Below are 19331 nucleotides of genomic sequence, written 5' to 3'. Positions count from 1 at the left end.
ATTCCTATTATCTTACACTGAGGCCTATGTGGATCAGTTTACAGTAAAACTCTCTGTAACCACACACACACACACACACACACACACACACACAGTCTACGGTCCACGGTCTCTCTGCACCTGGAACACTTGCATCACTTATTGGCATTGGGTGTCATGGCAACTGTTTCTACAGCGACTGCTGAAAAGCTGGATGATGATGATGATGATGAGATGGCAAGAAGAGATGATGGACTCAGGACTCAAGAGTCCACACCTACTGACCCAACTGTGACCTTTGACCTCCCAGTTCTGAGATTACATAAACAGCCCAACCAGAAATTACTATAATAATCCATCGATATTCTTGTAGTGATACGTAGCATGTCATTGCGATTTTTGTCTTTCAAATCAAAAGAACTCTGTAGATGGCTAAAGCTGTTCTGCTGAGGTTAGGTTCATTATCAATTAATCCTCCATTTATTTTCCTTGTTAATCAATAAATGTTTGGTCCACACTGTCAGAAACTCTTGATCATGGTTTGGTACATAAAATGCAAAAACAAAACAAAAACAAACACCTTTTACAAGTTCAGTTTACTGGACTATTATTATCACAGAATGCCAAGAAAACCAGGAATATTACAAATGTGAACAAGTGGGACGCTGCAAGTGGTGGATTTTTTTTAGCAAAATAATATTTATTTGGTTTTCTAACAGTTGTTTCCACAGTTACTTCACTGATCATGTTTCATCTGTAATGATGATGTAGTTTTCCTAAAATACTGGCCTTACAGTATCTGTGGTGGTATATTCAATAGTTTACTGACCTCGCTGTTGTTTGCATCTCTTAAAGGGGTACCAGTGACTCTGCCTGTCACTCTCACAAAGTTGATGAACTTTTTAGAGACAGATTTTTAAAAAATTAGGTGAAAATCAAGCAGAGGTCAAGATATCCTGACTTTTGAGGGGGTCAGCATTCTCCAGCAGAAGAACTCCTTCCACACCTGTCTGATGTTAGATTTTCTGTAACTTTCCGAAACCAACAATGTGACATTCACACCCACATCATGCCATGATGCAAACTGTGTGGAGGTGAAAATGGAGCCAGGGATTTAACTTTAGAGAGCTAGCTCTCTTTGCTCATTCTTGACAAAACTATTTCTGTCACTTTTCTTGTAAACAACCGTGTGCATCAACGTGAATCCCAGGACACACTGTTTTAAAATGTGCATGTTTATCCCCATATTCAAACAACCCCCGCTCCCCCACCACCACCACCACCTCCACGACCACCAGCTTTTCACTCCACCTTAGTCCACCAGTACTTAGCCCCTAGTATGAGCCAATCTCCAAAAACTATCTCCCCTGGAGTCATAGATGACATTATACAAATGTTTTCATGGGCTGAATAGTACACAACATGAGCTGAACTTCATGTGTAGAAGTGGTGGCGTGTCCCTTTTAGTTGCTGCTGTGTACTTGCTGTGAGTCATGGTATTTACCTGGAGTTTTAATCATCTGACTGTGCATTGGGATGTTTGTATGTTCAGTAGTAAATAGCACAACTAACCTGCAAAGTGATGTTCTTATAGCTATGGTAATTCCCACCCATGCACCTATAGGAAGCCTACAGGGACGAGGTATTACGGTATGTGTCTAAACTGTAATAGGGAATGAGCGCAGCGCCTTTCCCGTAAGTAGGAGGTTATCGCTGCGATTCAGAAAAGAAACACGGCAATCACATGACTTGTTATCTGCCCAGATACTACTGTAGCGGAGTTGGAAGCTGAGGATGGAGCGGCAAAAACAACACGGCAGGACGGATCACAGCGCTCACTCCCACCCACATGTTATGACTCACGTATGACTCACCAAACGTGCCAGTAAGAACATCACCGCTACTTCTCTGGAATATCAACATAGAGAGAGAGAAGGGGGGGGGGGGGGGCATTAGGGTAACTTACAGCCTCATACCGGGAATCCATGCGTTTCTGGTTTATTTCCCTTTGTCCTGTTCCCTTATGTCCCCGGGGCTTGCACTTCGTTCAGTGAAAAAAAAACAAGACATTCAAATCCAGCTGTGAAACCCAAATCTGCACAGTACAGCAGAGTGTCTGAGAAGAGGCTCGCAGCAGCACACAGACTAACATTCAGCATTTGCCAGACATAAGTGTGCATTTCTGCAGTGAAAACAGTCACAGTCCGACGTGTGATACACTTCTACTGCACTGCATTTCAAAGGATAATATAGTCCTTTTTCTTTGTTTACTCCACTACATTTATCTGACATTTATCTTATAGTTTTGTTCACAAAAGATTTGATTATCATATAAATCATTTGCTATGAACTATCAGTAGCAGCCCTTTGACCAACTACAACAGTAAAATGCAACTTACACATTGTTTCTTCAGTAGCTATAATCCAATATTTCATGTATAATAATTCAACGTTAACAGGGGGACAGTTTTCTGCTTAAGGAGCTTTTTAACATCTGACACTTAGTATATTTCTAAGTATATTTCTCCAGTAATGCTTTTGTACTTACAGTGGATACGGAAAGTATTCAGACCCCCTTAAATTTTTCATTCGCTGTTATATTGCAGCCATTTGCTAAAATCATTTAAGTTCATTTTTTTTCCTCATTAATGTACACACAGCACCCCATATTGACAGAGAAACACGAAATTGTTGAAATGTTTGCAGATTTATTAAAAAAGAAAAACTGAAATATCACACGGCCATAAGTATTCAGACCCTTTGCTGTGACCCTCATATATTTAACTCAGGTGCTGTCCATTTCCTCTGATCATCCTTGAGATGGTTCTACACCTTCATTGGAGTCCAGCTGTGTTTGATTCTACTGATTGGACTTGATTAGGAAGGCCACACACCTGTCTGTATAGACCTTACAGCTCACAGTGCATGTCAGAGCAAATGAGAATCATGAAGTCAAAGGAACTGCCTGAAGAGCTCAGAGACAGAATTGTGGCAAGGCACAGATCTGGCTTACAAAAAAATTTGTGCTGCACTTAAGGTTCCTAAGAGCACAGTGTCCTCCATAATCCTTAAATGGAAGACGTTTGGGACGACCAGAGCCCTTCCTAGAGCTGGTTGTCCGGCCACACTGAGCAATTGGGGGGAGAAGAGCCTTGGTGAGAGAGGTAAAGAAGAACCGAGAGATCACTGTGGCTGAGCTCCAGAGATGCAGTTGGGAGATGGGAGAAAGTTCTAGAAAGTCAACCATCACTGCAGCCCTCCACCAGTTGGGGCTTTATGGCAGAGTGGCCCGACGGAAGCCTCTCCTCAGTGCAAGACACATGAAAGCCCGCCTGGAGTTTGCTGAAAAACACCTGAAGGACTCCAAAATGGTGAGAAATAAGATTCTCTAGTCTAATGAGACCAAGATAGAACTTTTTTGCCTTAATTCTAAGTGGTATGTGTAAACTGGAGAGGATCCCCAAATCCAGGTGTGTGAACAACATTCCCAAAAAGACTCATGGCTGTATTAGCTCAAAAGGCTGCTTCTACTAAATACCGAGCAAAGGGTCTGAATACTTATGGCCGTGTGATATTTCAGTTTTTCTGTTTTTAATAAATCTGCGAAAATTTCAGCAATTTAGTGTTTCTCTGTCAATATGGGGTGCTGTGTGTACATTAATGAGGGAAAAAATGAACTTAAATGATTTTAGCGAATGGCTGCAATATAACAAAGAGTGAAAAATTTAAGGGGGTTTGAATACTTTCCGTACCCACTTTACTTTTGAAATTGTAAATGCAGGACTTTTACTTGTATTGGAGTATTTTTACAGTGTGGCATTGTTACTTTATGTGCTTATATTGCTGCTCAGGTCAGGAAATGTGATCATGTGACCACCTTTTTGTTCCATTTTGCTCAAATGAAACTCAGTAGTCAGCAATATAATGTGGCCCAACAGTTATTTGGAATTTGATTTTTTTTTTTTATTCCATAGGAATAAAAGTTTTGTTTACTCATGATGCTTATTGTGTACAGCAGCTCAGCTAATTGTGCTCAGCCAGCTGAAAGTGGCAGAGTCAAAATAAAACCAAAACCAAAACCAGTTGAACCAAGACAAAAGACTAGGGATAAATTCTGAAACCATGATTCACCACATCACACTCTGTCATTACAGAAAAGATATTAACCATGGAGGGTAACAGCACACTTTTTATTTTATTGTTTATTATCAATATCACATCAACATTCAAACATTAATGATAGAACTGACAATGCCTCAGATCACCAACCTTTCTTATCTTTTTGCACACATTACCATTTGCAGTCCACACAAATCCAACAATATAAAACACTAGGCTATTGTTAAAAGGACTGATGGGGAAAATGGTAAAAACCACCATCAACATGTCAATACTTAGTATTAATTAAAAATAAACTGTGTGCAAATACACGATCTTTATCTTTAATACACTTTTATTTGTTAAAGACAGTAATGTTTCTGCCTTGGAATCACCCTCCTCAAGCTGATCTCAGGCAAGCAGGCAGGATTTAAAATACAGAGGAACACAACAGATGGGGGGAATTCATTTGATCCGAGGCCAGGTGAACACATTTCCCATGAACTGCTGATTACTTTCATGTTGCTGCAGTTACAAACACCTACAAGTTTTAAACTTGTAGGTGTTCGGGCAACCAGAGTTTGTATTTGTGAACGCTGAACTAAGCTTTAAAGGAAAAATTTGTCATTTTGGGAAATATGCTTATTAGGTTAATAGTCTGTCATAATCCCCATAATCAGTGAATTGTTTGTGGGGTTTTTTTTTTTGCTTTATTTTGATTAATCATCCAAGATGTTCCTTAGTGAGCTTTAGAGGTGCTGGTGCTGCTGATTGTGTTACCCTCAGACAGAGCCAGGCTAGCTGTTTCCCCCTTTCCCAATCTTCACGCTAAGATAAGTTAAATGGCTGCTGGCTGTGGTTCATATTCACTGTATAGGAATGAGACTGATAGCAATCCTCTCATCTAACTCTAGGCAAGAAAGTAAATAAGCTTATTTCCTAAAATGCTGAATTCTTGTAAGGAGTCTGGAATGGAACTGTTTATATCCCAGAAGAAGAGGTGCACCCCATGTAAAGAGGCACTTATAATCAGAGTTGCTGCATATTAGAAAAATACTGTTCAGTCGTAGACTTCAATAGCTCCACACACGTCCAGAGCAGCTTCACAGTTAGCGCCTTTGCCCAGGGACAGTGTCACCGCTGGGGGCAGGTAACTCGCGTGTGCCCTGGCATGTGGCAGATGCCGCAGGTACGGGGTTTCTTAGCAGCAGGAGGTTTGTTAAAGGTGGCTCCTCCCGTTATCTTCTTCCCTTTCTTCCCTCCATGTCCACCACCATTAAAGCCACCATCAAAACCACCTGAAGAAGTGGGGGGAAAAGAGGTCAAACACACGTGAGGTGGTTAGAGGTCACTGCATAAAGAGCACAAAAGATTTATCTGTGTGCTTCAGGACTGACGCCACCAAGTCAGCCTGATAAGTGGATGTTTCAAGGTCTCAGTGGGAGTGTTTGTGAGTCGTGACAGCTTGTCTTTATCATTAAATAAGGACGTAGGTGAAAAGGCTCTTTCTCTCTGATCTGAGTGCACATCTCTGTTTGCATGCTTGTAAGATGTTTCAATAATTTTATAATGCATTCAGAAAGCATTAGCTGATGCCAGGCTCATTTTACAGGCACATTTCTCTCAGCACACTGAGACTTTGAGACACTGAACTAAAATGAAATGCACTGAAAATGTAATGTTTATTTGAATGTATTAATTGGTGCTCTTCCCTTTAATGTGAAACAGAGGGTGCTTGTGATGCAGGGCCGCAAAGTTTAATCATTTGATAAGTACCAGATCTGGTCTAAAAACACATAATGTCCTGTGCAAGCATTTTATAAGATTTTCTTAAAGTGCATATTGTGTCAGAAATCAAACCCAGCTCATAGCAACAGTGCCAACACTTTGTGCTTTGAAAGGTAACTATATTCCTTTATGCAACCAAGGTGAGTGATCTATTTTTAATACAGTCAGAATAGGTAGCCTTTTTTTTTTACTCAGTGTAGCTGCTCACTCTTTGTCTTACTTACTTACTTACTTTGTTTTACTCTTTGAGGCTGTATTTAAATGCTAACATGCTAATGACGACAATGCTAACACGCTGATGTTTGGCAGGTATAATGTTTGGCTAAGCCTGACTGACATATCTGATTGACCGATTTTATCAGCTGATATTGGCCTTTTGCAGATAAATCAGTTACTGTAATATCTGTTGTCCGATGAGCGCCGATATGACTTTGGTTTTTATAGAGCATGATGCAGAAAATGATGCTTGGGGTAATTAAGAAATGGTGTCATCACATAGTTTTTCCAGCAGGGCGCACTCTGACAGTTTAAAATACTCTCAGCACTGTCTGCAGCACATGTGGCAGAGTACGTATCACAGCTGAACAAACGGTGCTGCGGAGTAAAGCGGTGTCTTCACTTGAGATGTTATGAGATCTGATAATTCAGTACCATGTTTTCACAGTAAAGTATACATATGTGCATGCTTAAACACGTACACACATATATAAAGAATGTCAGCCTATATATCGATATCGCAATTTTTTTAATCCCCAAAACTGCTATCGGCATCGGCCCTAAAAATGTACTATCAGTTAGGTGCTAAAGTTTGGCTAGATAGGGAAGGCGCTGGGGTTAGGCATGTAGTTGTGATGCTAAGGCCTACAGAATGCATTATATCAACAAGGGTCCTCGCAAGACAATTGTGTGTGTGTGTGCGTGTGTGTGTGTGTGCGCGCGCGTGTGTGTGTGTGTGTGTGAGCCTTGCCTGGGGGTACGTTCTCATCATCCCATTGGAAGAAGCCGCACTGCTGATCTCTTGGTTTCCCACAGGTGTGGAACACCCGCCCTTGGTTTGGACCGTTCTTCTGCACTGTGCGCGTCACAGCCGTCTCATTACAGTTACACATCATCTCTCCCCCATGTCCTCCAGCACCCCCTTCCAGCCCTCTGCCTCCTCCAGATGTGTTCCTGTGCCCAAGTGAGGGCCTCGGAGGCTGGGAGGTCCTTGGTGCTGGCAGCATATGGGGAGGCCCTCGACCCTGTGCCGCCCCCTCCTGATTTGGCTGATCTGTCCAAAGAAAGAAGTTGCAAGTCCCATTGTTGCACTTGTAGAACTGACGGCCTTTGTTGGGACCGTCTTTGCGCACAGTGAGGAGAAGAGCGTCCTGGCCACAGTTACACACAATGGCATCACTGCTGGGGTCTACACTGCCATTGCCGCCACCCGGTGGAGGTCGAGGCTGAGGGGCCCAGGTGGGGACAGGAGGAAGGGATGGTCGAGCATTGGAAAGTGGGGCTCTAGGAGGCTCTGGTCTGGGGGGCCTTGGAGCTGGTGGCCCAGGGTCTCCTCTTCTTCTTCCTGCTCCCCCCCCTCCTCCTCCCACTCCTCCACCACCTCCTCCTCCTGCTCTGAGGTATTTCAGGTCCAGCACCTCTGTGAGCGTCTCGTCACATCCACCAATGCAGCCAACAAATTCCAAAGGCATCATGGGAGGGAGGCTGCCTCTGCGGAACTTTAATTTCAACCTGAAGGATTAAGGACAAAGAGGAGATGGATGTTAAAGGGCTGAATATTAGTTTGATGGGGCTGAACCAACAACAGTTGCTAGCATGGCTGGCTAAATACTGGTCTCAACATGAGCATCATATGAACCTCCCAAAATCTGACTCCAAGGTTTTGAGGCAGCTAAGAAGACGTAAGGAGCGATCCTGTGGTGTACGGTTAGTTTTGACACAAAAGCACAACTCTGAAATTAAGTTGCCACAAAGTTTTGCATCATGGATAAAGAAAATATCTTTATTATAACTTTCGACAACAATCATGAATAAAAAAATGTCTCGATGTTGATAAACCATTAACATGGTGTCAGTCACTGTTTCACTTGTCCATAACCTTTCAGTTGAGCAGAGGATTAGGATGTGTTGGCATATATATAAAAAAACTAAATATAAATCGTTGTCATTAAACACAGGAATAAGACAAAAAGACAAGACAGTAAGACAAAAGCTGGGATAATATAGCAAGTTGCCGTGGCGACCAGTGAGATGGCAACAGTAAGCAACAGCTTATTACTGCACTTACTGAAATCCGTAAAAAAACCCAAAAAAAACAGTGATATTGTTTCAGAGTAAGTGCTGTAGTTCAACTTTGAGCTCTTTACCAGATTGGTTGCTAGGGCAACGGATGCTGGTGTGGAGTACTTTGGCTTGCTGCTAGCGAGCGTGCCCTATATTTGGACTGAGCACAGGCACGTGCGCAAGGGGTTAACGCCCACTTGTGTAAACAAGAATCCTGACAAGTTTCTTGTGCTGCTGAAGTCACTGAGAGCTTCATCTGTGCTGGAGTGCCGAGCATGGACAGTGAACAGCGCATGGGCTCCCTCTGAGCTCCCACATACACTTCTCAATAATCTAACAAGTGTAATCTGTGTGTTCACTGGCAAAATAAGGTACTTGGCATTGAAGTGACCACTGAAAAGAATGTGCTTTCAGAGTTCAATATGTGCAGTTACTGTGGGTATGAGAGAAAAGAATATGGAAGCAAAGGACTAAAGGTTCTCTAACACAAAGTTTTTCTAACACTGTGCACAATAAATCCAAACCAGTAAGGCAGCAGAATTCAACCTAATTTCAAAAATTGAATCTTTTCTCCATTGGGTTAATATGATAATCAGGAACTAAGAAAGGAGCCTTTGTTGTAAATCAGCGGGGGTCACATATTTAGGACTGTAATATGTAAATGTCCTGGCTGTATGTAATTCCCTCTCTGCGTTAAAACTCTGTAACAAACAGAAGCGCCGACTCTTATTCTAAACTACCATATATCATTTCTGTACAGTCTGCCTGGTTATTTGCTTAGAGGGGTACTTCCGCATTTTAGTACTGCACTTTCATACATCAGGGGGACTCACAAGAGACAGATTAAAGAAGACTAATGAGCCGTTCGCACACATGGATTCCAAAAAGTGGGACAGCGAATGCTGCTATTCATTTGTGAATGAGACCTAGCTTCGCAGCCCTGCACCCCCCTCTGAGTTCAACAGAACTCAAACAGCACACAGCTACACTACAGGGGGAAAGTTGAGAAAGGCTCAACTTCAGGCAAATATCCTCTGACGCGGTGCGAAAAACAGCCAGGCGAGAGCCAGCTGCGATCATCTTGAATCCAAGGAAGCAACTTTATACAAAATGGAGGAAAAGCTGTTTGTCACGGTCATTAAACAGGAGAATGATGTGTGGAAACAAATTGCTGCTGTTGTTGGTGTGTCTGGCAGCAGCGAATACGTCAGAAAACAACTGTCCAGTCATAGCAGAGTATGTGAAGTATGTGTTCAACACAACACGCCCCCAGAACTACAGATTCGTGAGAGGCCTGATATTGACAACTACATTGTATCTGAATGTGCAGTCTGAGTCTGCAGCCACACCAGCGGCTCTGTGAGGCTGTACTTGAGCTGTCAGCATGTTTCAGCTGAAGTGTTTTCTCAGTTGTCAAATAGCAACTTGCTGCAACCACACCTTTCTGACGCTGGAACCAACTATTTCTGTAATTTTCTGACGCTAGTTTGTTTTGAGCATGCTGACACCTTAAAGCACAGCAGTGCTGTGAGATAAACGCAGCACCCAAATCAAAGCACAGCTGATGGGATGATGTGAACATCATTCATTTTGTTGGTATTTGGCCATTAACCAAAATATTTGAGAAATTTAAATTGTGACCTGATGGTGGCGCTAGATGAAAAGTTACGGGATTACCTGAGTTATTATAATTCATCCTGAGGTTGACAGGAAAATATCATAACAAAAAATCCAGTAGAGATATTGAAGTCTGGACCAAAGCGACGGACTAACTGACCGACTAACCAACCAGCATTAGTATACCTGGAGTAAACAGATTGTTAATGACAAATCTAATGGTTGCTAGTGTTCAGCTTTGTGAAATAACCAGTGAAACGTGGTCTAGTATAAAATACAATACTTACATGTGAACGGGATGTGGCTGACAAGTGGGACAAATGCTTTCATCTCTGCTGACCTCCAGCACTGAGTCGGGAAACCACACTGCTGTCCTACAGGCTGGGAAACCCACGCAGGACAGGAACTTACTGCAGGGGGGGTGAGGAGTTTTAAAGATTAGTTTTAAAGTGCAGAACAACAGAGAATCTACACTCAATATGATTTTGTAAAGATTCAAACTACTATAGTTTTAAGTTCCCTTGCTTTGTGTCTCTACTCACCTGTTTCCATCCTTCCTCCTCTTCAGCACCATGTCCCGACCACAGTGAGGGCACTTCCTGACCGGCAGCGGGATCTCCATGTCCTCCTGCTGTGCCTCAGAGATCTCCTGAGCTGCACCCAGATATGGCGACAGGGCTTCGTCTAACCTGCGGCGAGGAAAGAAAATCAGTTCTTAACAGCAACCTGCAACGATTACAGCCCAGGTGTAACTAATCCATCTTTGTAAAATACTACACAATTCTGTCTATTTGTGTTGAGATGTTGCATCAGAAACAAATTTACTACAAGATAGAGTGCAACTAACTTCTTTGCCTTCCTGACAGACTCGATGAAGACGGTCTTGTATTTCTGGATGTGGTGTAGTAGCACGCTTCGTTTGTCCTTCCTTCCCTCTGATACCAGCTTGAGATCTGCCTCCAATTCAGCACGCAGGTTTGGTTTGGACATCTCATAGCCCATGGAGTTGTAACCTAAAAGAAACAAAACACACACATACACACTTGTATAGCTGATAAGTAATATATGTGAGTGATACAGACAATGACAGAAGAAAGCTTATCAACATCTCTATGTATTAAATACCACAGCATATTATAGTCTGTAGTGTGTAGTGTGTAGTGTGTGTGTGTGTGTGTGTGAGTGTGTGTGTGTGTGTGTGCATACCCTCCACCAGTCCCATGCCAAGCTCTCCAGGGAGAAACCTCTGGTCTGCTGTCAAACCCACATACATGCGACTCTTTATGGTCTCAATGTGCTCTGCATGGGTTGCATCTGTGCCTGTAACAGACACAGTTCATACAATAGAGTTTGACCTTGAGCTAACTCACTAAGTTGTTGCTAGGTTTGCTTTAGGTGTCTATCTGATTTTACTGAAAAAGCTACTGTATGTTACTGTGTGTGCTGTGAGATGACGGAAATTCCAGTTGTATCAGGCTATAACGAGAAAGAAATTCAACTAGTTTTAGTAACATTTAGTATTTCACTATATATAGATAGATAGATAGATAGATAGATAGATAGATAGATAGATAGATAGATAGATAGATGCTGTAAATCTATATAAACTGTGATGGAAAATTTGACACTAAACGAGCGCTCCAATAATTTAGCATTGCACTCACTGCACCACTGTTGGATTCAAGGATGAAAACTGATGCAAGAGAACCAGAGATATCACTTCTTTAATTCCACGCATTCTTCGTCCTTGTTGAAACCTGGTGCCTACATTACCCACAGTGCGGTGTGGTTGCAGATTCTGGTGTGTTATGCTAGTAGCAGCTAATGTGGCCTCAAGCAGAGATAAGGGGTGGGCTACACTGGTCTGGTAAACTCACTTCTTTACAGTTCCACACCCCCGGTTTTCTGCTCCAGCCGATGTTGTTTATCAGACTTTGCTCACCTCCCACTGGAGCCACAAAAGGCTGTAACTTTTTTCACATATGCAGTACAACTCCCCAACACCTGGAAACAGACTTCTGTGTATAAAATTGGTGGAATTCCCCTTAAGGGTGTGGGAGTTGTACATTTTTGGTTTAATTGCATATTGTGCACATGTACAAGTTCAGATTCAGTTTGTGTGATTCTTCAATATTTTCTTATTTCTGACATGTTCACAGGTAGTGTGAGTTTGTCGGTGGCTAGGACCAAATACACATAAAAAAAAAAAAAGTCGCTGCCTGTGTGTGTGTGTGTGTGTGTGTGTTTGTACTCTACCAATGCCGTGCTTCTCCATCAGTGATATGAGGTCGGCTTCAGTGAGCAGCTGTGGAGGACTTGTCTGTCCGTCCACCATCTCGATAGCAGAGGGCTGGAACTGGGAGCCCTGTTCGTACACTGGAATCACCTAGAATTTTCAAAGCAGACACAATGAGCAGGACCCCCACAACAGCATATTATGTAAAAGCCAAGTACTGAAGCAGCAGTACTGCAGCTTAGACTAGATTTTCTCTGCGTTCATTCAGTGAACGAGCCTTTGGAGCACCACCTTACCTTGGTGCTCCACCTGTCGTATGGGTAAACATCCAGGTAATTCTTTGCAATGATCATGAGTCCTGAGGCGGAGAACTTCTCCTGAGCTATGTCTATGTCCACCACCGTCTCCTGCCCCAAAGCATCCTGGGAAACACAGGCCAGGAAGTGCCGGACAATGAACTCATACACACGTCCTTCATTACCCTGGACACAGAGGAAAAAGAAAATCATTACTTTTGTGGGTTTTTTTTTTTTTTGGATTACTAGAATGGATTTAGAATTTAGAATTTATCTTGCATGAATACGATGTGTTTAAACATTACATTACAGCCAAAAAAAAAATGCTCTATAAAACATAAATGAATTATGCACAAACTGAGCTCCACTCTTTGTGTTCATACCTGCAGTGTATTAGTGTACTTGGTGGGATGTATGGGGGGATGGGCTTGATCAGAGTTCTTGCCCTGCCGTGGGTTGGGACCCCCAGGCTGGCTGAGCACCCGCTGGGCGAACGTCCCCCAGACCGGGCTCTGTGTCTGCTGCTCCACCAGGGGGCTGAGAGCCAGGTTTGCGGGAAAACAGTTTGTCTCTGTGCGGGGGTAGCTGATAAACCTAAGGAAAGCGGGAAAGAAAAAACCACACATAGTCACAAGTAATCTTTGCACAAAGAAAAGTAAGATGGAACGTTCTAGAAATATGACATTGCTGGTAAACTCATCTAATAAACGCCTGAACTGCCAGATGGTGCCTTCTCATGTACAAAAATAGGAACGGCTTTGAGGTGGTTTAACAACCTGGTAAACGAAAAATACATTTGACCGTTTCACTGACACCACAAAGCCTCTAATAAAGGTGGCCTCGAGCCAGCTTTGTGACTGAAACATGTTCAAATGAACGACATTTAGCATATGGTTGGATCAAGACAATACTTTGCTGTTTGGATAGAAGTATGTATGTACATTGCCTGAAATGCTGCTCGTTCAAAAACTCACACACTCACCCTTGGGTATAGAGTTTTTCTGCAATTTTCATAGTTTCTTTGGCACTTATTCTTAGCTTCCGAGACGCCAGTTTCTCCATTTCCTGTTGGTCAGATAAAGGCAGAGGACTGTTCACAGGGGGACAAAAGCAGCGACCTAGGACAGTGAAGCTGATAAAGTCCATTTTTCTGTCATGCTAGAAAATAGCTACATACACTTAATATCATAAACAACATGTGTTTGAAGATGCAGCATGTGAATGTGAGTGGCTGTTTGACTTTGTATCCTTACCACCGTGTCCAAAGGCAGCGGTCTCCACTTGCTCTTGGGTTTGCTGGTTACTGAGGTGACTGTTGCTATGGGATCCTGGAAAGGAGTAAAACGATATTCTTGTGTGCACTTTTTCACATGTGGCTTTTAGCCCATTTTATTCGGGCAGGTTGAAAACACATCTGAATTTAAATTTACTGCTGTGCCCCCCCAACCCCCCGAGGTAACAGCTGCAGGGAGAGGAGAGGTTACACGTGTGGATGCACTTACACCACAGAGTAGAGACATACACAGGCAAAAAAAACAACAAAACAAAAAAACCACGCAGTTGGCACAAGTCCACGCAGCCTTTCTAGGTGTGCAACATCACTGATCAGTGTTTTTTACATTTATAGTAAATAACTAATTTTGTGTGATTAGGACGACCTGTCAGGGTGTTGTGTTTCAGTATGAATACATTTTGTGCCTGTTATGCAAGAGCAAATGTTTGGTCAAGATGTCTTTTTTTTTTTGGCTTCAACATGACAGAGGTACCCGGGGGATGTTGTAGTTATATGGTACATCTCTGAACCATAAGGCTACTGGACAACTGCAGCCTCAGACTAATCGTTGGGATGCAGGAACAATAGTTAAACATTTTCAGCTAATCCAATTAAAGCAGTGAAAGAAGCGTTTGGTAGCTCCCTGCAGTGCTTTGTTTCCCGATGACGAACTTGTCACTTCATATAGATCAATATGGCTGCTTACGTGAAATGCATTCCTGCTAATGGTTTCACACTATTCCACTGATCTAAGGTTGTGCAGAAATGTGCCGGCAAAGGCAAGAAAGAAGAATACTGCCAGCAACAGGCACATTTAAAGCTTCGTTAACTGAGAGCTTTGGTTGCAGGCTGGAAAATCAAAACAAGGAGCTGTAAGAGGGTGACAAAGCTCAGTAGACTGGAGAGAAACTGCAGAGTTCAGTGATGATCTCTGTGTGTTCATCATCTGATCCACTGTTAACATATAGATATTTATTAGTGCAGCTTTAATATACAATTTGGTGACTTCTTTGCTGCGCATGTCACAATCACATCTTTCTTTAAACATTAGGACAAACTTATTTATTCACATTATAATTGAATGTTTCTCTTGATTAGTTAATTCTTAAGAAATGAGGGAAAGTAAATAACTGCACACAAGTGCATACAAATAAATGAGTAAGCACTGTTGCACAGGGACACGCAGTATTTGTGTTTGTCTGACCTGAGTTTGGCTCCTGATAGTCACATCTTGCTCCGTGGGAAACAGTGAAAACTAGCTAAGTGATAATTACATGCTCGTTAGCTGTGAGCGTCTTGGCAAATAATAAGTGTTAATGTTTTTCTATAACAGTCAGAGGTTCAGATGACACCTCTATCCTGCCACCAGATACTGAGACCAAACAGGGTTTAAAACAAAAAGATGCTGAGGCCGGATCAACAAACAAGAGATTACAGAGCAACAAAATGCACTGGCACTATGACACACTCTATAACAACATCAAAATATAATGATGGTTGTAAAAACACAAAGTGTGTACATAGTGATAATAATTGAGGTTATCATCAGGCTTCATTACGGTATGATAACAGCTGCTGATGTTGTCAGAATGTGTGTGCTGAGGCTTCATCTGTCCTGTGTTAAACCACCATGTAATGTTACTGCAGGACACCAGGTAGTTGGAAATGTTGTTGAAAACCAGGCATCATGGCACCTCAGATTAGCTTATTAACACTTCATAATAATAACCCGTAAACCCCTAAAGGAGCAGGAAGTAAGGAGGCAAATAAGACCAGTACTAGTAGTAGTATTTGTCAGTTTATATTTTATAAAAGAAATAGCTGAGAACAGCAACATCAGCTGATTGATAAAGCTTACTGGTTTAGGCATTGTGTATGTACACAATACAGGAGAGGATCTGAAGAGATTTTGCTGTTGCACAGCTTGGTTTATTAACAATATTCCACAAGAGCACATGACAAGGCATACATTCACTGTCACACACATCAGCATACTCAGCATGAATCATACACATACAAACAGGCACATACCTCCATGCAGATCTGGTAGAGCACCAGGCAAGCTGTGTGGTTGAAGAGACGGTTTCTTTTCCAGCTGAACTCTACAGTGTCCTCCTCGACCTCATGGAGCACTGACACAAAGAATCAGAAGACTATCGGTTTAAAACCCTAATACCTGCATTTGTATTGGATATGTGTGCCTGTGCGTGTATTAATTTATACCTTTGATCTTGTAGAAAATTTCAGGTATGAAAGCCTGGATGGCTTTGAAGCGCTCCACCACGAAGCCCAGAGTGGGAAACTGACAGCTGCCGTATGAGATCAGCTGGTTGGCCAGAGATTCTGGAAAGATCTTCTGCAGGCGAAGCGTCTGGAATCGAGTGAAGGATGCACCTGCAGAAGATGAGAACAGAAGAGAGGATGGGATCGTATTGAACACTTAAATAAGGTTTGTATATTGTTGTATATTCATCCATCCAGGCTCAAAAAAGTCCTGAAAGAATCTTTTGTGCACTTGTGTGTCTCTTTGTATAATGCAGTGCAGTATCAGTGCTATCTTACCTATCCGCAGGTCCAGCTCCTGACGGACATCGACAGCATCACTGATGTTAACATCTGGCTCCGTTAGAGTCTCACAAGCTCTCCGAATGGAGGTGGGGGTTATCTCAGAAAACTTTGCCCGAAAGACTTGTAAATTGGACTTAACTAAAAACACACACACATACACAAACATACGCACACAATTATCAGGAGCTATTTGTGGGAAATGAAGAAAGAAATGAAGATACAGCAAGAAAAGGAAAATAAAAACATGCACGCATTTTGCTTTTGTACCTGCTTTGCAGACATCTATGATTTCAAAGCCAATGTTTTCCCCCTCTCTGTCACAATCAGTCCAGATGACTAAGGCCTGGCACTGTCTCACCTCTTTCTCTAGTGTCCGCTACAGAGACAGAGAGGGACAGAGAAAAAGTGGGGAAAGGACAGAGGAGGGAAAGAAAGAGGGTTATAGTGTGTAAATATACAGTCATAAATCTGGAATTACTTTATGATAGAAATAAATTACTGTATGACTGTGTCTTGGTAGTTACCACTAGTAATAACAATCAAACATCATAATCACCCACACAAAGAGTGACAGATCCTAAAGGTTAATTTAAATACAAAGTAAAGAATCGTGGGATGACAGTAAATTAACATACCTTGATTTGTATCATGTTATCTGGACAATACTTCTCTACCTCAGCATCAAATAACAGCACAGGATTGCAACTGTGCCTGTGGAGAGAAAATGCACAAATACAAAGTTATTATAATACTGTATGATGCTGAATACGCGTATATGTAAAAACAGGAATTCTATTTTAAATTACCATTTCTGGAACGGTGCTTTAAACTCCATACCCAGTAAATGGCCTGACACAGATGTCATTGTCACTGTCACATTCTGGAGCAAAACAAAACGTAACCAGCAAAATCAGAGACAGCGTAGATACAAACGAACACACATACGAGCACATATCCATGTGTGCATATTTAACTATCGCTCTGTATTCACTTACCTGACCAAAGAGATGATATTCATACTCATAGATTTTATTAAACCTGGACATCCCTTCCCGCTGAAATGGAAAAGAAGACAATCAATACTAGAGCAAGTGAAGGAATGCAGGGTAATAGATGTTCATTGTGTGACTGTAGTTGTGGGAGAAAGCACACTGGTTATCATTGTGTTTATGCAATCGTGGCTCTAAGGATAGAAAGTTTTGCATGATATGAAGATATATTTATATACAGTACAAACCTGTCTGCTGTCAGAAACCTTGACATAGTGTTTATACTATGGTAGTTACTAACTTATCCAGTAACATCCCTTATTGTGTTGGGACATTTGGGGAAATGTGGCAAATCAGTGAGCAGGACTTTTTTATATGATGTTTTTAATCAATGTGATGAATCGCCTTGGTTTCTCTGGTATATTATGCACAGGATTACACAAAAACTGTTTGCCCTTTCATTGTGTCCATCAAAGCACCATACTGTCTGATAACATTATGTGCTGGAGGTGTTTGTACTGTTGCTGAAGAGACATGACTGACCCTCATGGCCCTGCCGTTAGACATGATCTCTGAGATGCCTTTGGCTGCATCGTTCTTCTCGGCTACGCAGAGGACCCGCTTGATCTGAGCCCGGCTCCGGATCATGTCTGCCTCCTGCGGTGTGTCCGGACACCGGCCAGTCTGCGCCGCACAGAGACACCTTCGCTGGACCCCGAGCTGCCGTAGTCCCGGTCGAAGCAAGGATCTTCCGAGGAGGTGCGCTATTAGCATGCCTGGCCGCTCTCACATGAAGCAGCCTGTCCTCCGAGCTGTCCCTCCACTGTTGTTAGCATGTTAGCTGAGGCAGCCAGCTAAAGTCATGATCTCCGCTACCAGAAACCAGAAGAAGTAGCCTCCGGCTGCCTAGTTTCACTTTCACGAAAAAGGAAATAAACGTTAACCCCTGAAAAATCAGTGATCACAAACTTTGTAGACAGCAGCGTCGACCCAGGAGTGACAGCGCAAACTTCCTGTTTACAAATGCCGCGCTTGCCTGTCAAACACTGCCGTAATCAGGGTCGTAATACTGTCGTAAAATCCTGGGACCACCAAAACCACGTTTATGGTGGTAGAAAATAAATACATAAAAAATTATCCACATGCTTAGCACAATCGGTATTGTTATTAATAAGTTTTCATAATGACAATAAAAATGTAAATAATAATATTATATCATGTCACGACTCGTGAGAAATCCACCCTAAATCAGAAATTTTCATTTTGTCATTTCAACATTACTGTCGATCAGATACCATCACTGAAGACACTGGGGTAAATTTTTTCTGTGAATTTTGGATTTTGCCAACTTTGACTGGTTTTACGTACATGCACATATATTTTCTTATTATATTTATACTTCATTTTATTTTTAGACTCAGTATATTTATACTGGACTACTTTTTGGCCAAATAAATAAATGATTCAGCATTACTCCACCTGAACCATATTTCTGGCAGCACGTAGAAAATGCCTTTAAGTTAGGAAATAAAACGTTTTTTTATTTTACAGGTCCATAATTTCCTAATAATATTGTAACACGTTTCTAGCAGAAAAATACAGCATGTAAGTAGGAAAGTATGGGTAAAATAGAGACAATATTTTATGCCAGGTCTGGAGGTTGTTGATTTTCTAAACTGTCTGATTTGTCATGAAATTTCAGGATACATGCAGTTGCTCTGTCTGAATACCAGTTATAACATATGATGTAATTCATTAATGGATTGCAGATATGAAAAGAAAATACAGGGGAAAACACGTTAAAGTGGAAACACTTATTTCCAACATGGTTCCAAAAAAAAAAAAAAAAAAACAGGATATGCAACAAAAAACTTTACACTAAAATCCAAAAACACACCACCACAAATTAAATAAGACACAATAACAATCATTCTAAAAAATAATTAATAAGTAAAAATGCTACTACTGCAGAAAAAAAATCAACAGCAAACCAAATAAACAAACAATTATCACATCAAGAACTTCCAATCAGAGAACAAGAAAATCTGGATTTTCTGTTTTAGGGTGGATTTTCTCCAGATGGGAGGCGGGTTGATCACCTGACAAGACTACAACCAGCTGGGTAAACATGGCGTCTGTCTCTGGATGTGAAAATTACATGCAGCGCCTCTGTCTGTAAACGGTGTTTCTGTCGTACCAGCGCCTCG

The 19331-nt window shown here is 41.8% G+C and overlaps 1 protein-coding gene across 1 annotated transcript; it reads right to left on the bottom strand.

The window, feature by feature from the left end:
* Positions 1-4155: 4155 nt before the first annotated feature.
* On the bottom strand, positions 4156-18148 carry top3a (DNA topoisomerase III alpha). The gene is made up of 19 exons (XM_041063460.1): positions 17668-18148; positions 17131-17190; positions 16942-17015; positions 16771-16846; positions 16403-16511; positions 16130-16273; positions 15791-15961; positions 15599-15699; positions 13548-13622; positions 13277-13359; positions 12678-12888; positions 12295-12480; positions 12019-12148; positions 10969-11082; positions 10610-10775; positions 10305-10451; positions 10050-10172; positions 6833-7593; positions 4156-5375 (listed from the first exon to the last, which is right to left on the bottom strand). The coding sequence occupies exons 1-19, from the start codon at positions 17896-17898 to the stop codon at positions 5212-5214; spliced, it is 3126 nt and encodes a 1041-aa protein (XP_040919394.1). The 5' UTR covers positions 17899-18148; the 3' UTR covers positions 4156-5211.
* Between the last annotated feature and the right edge of the window lie 1183 nt (positions 18149-19331).

This window comes from Toxotes jaculatrix, chromosome 18 (assembly GCF_017976425.1).
Source record: "Toxotes jaculatrix isolate fToxJac2 chromosome 18, fToxJac2.pri, whole genome shotgun sequence".
Classification (NCBI taxonomy): domain Eukaryota; kingdom Metazoa; phylum Chordata; class Actinopteri; family Toxotidae; genus Toxotes; species Toxotes jaculatrix.
Note: the sequence above shows the minus strand (reverse complement) of the source record. Positions and strands in the feature narration are given on the sequence as shown.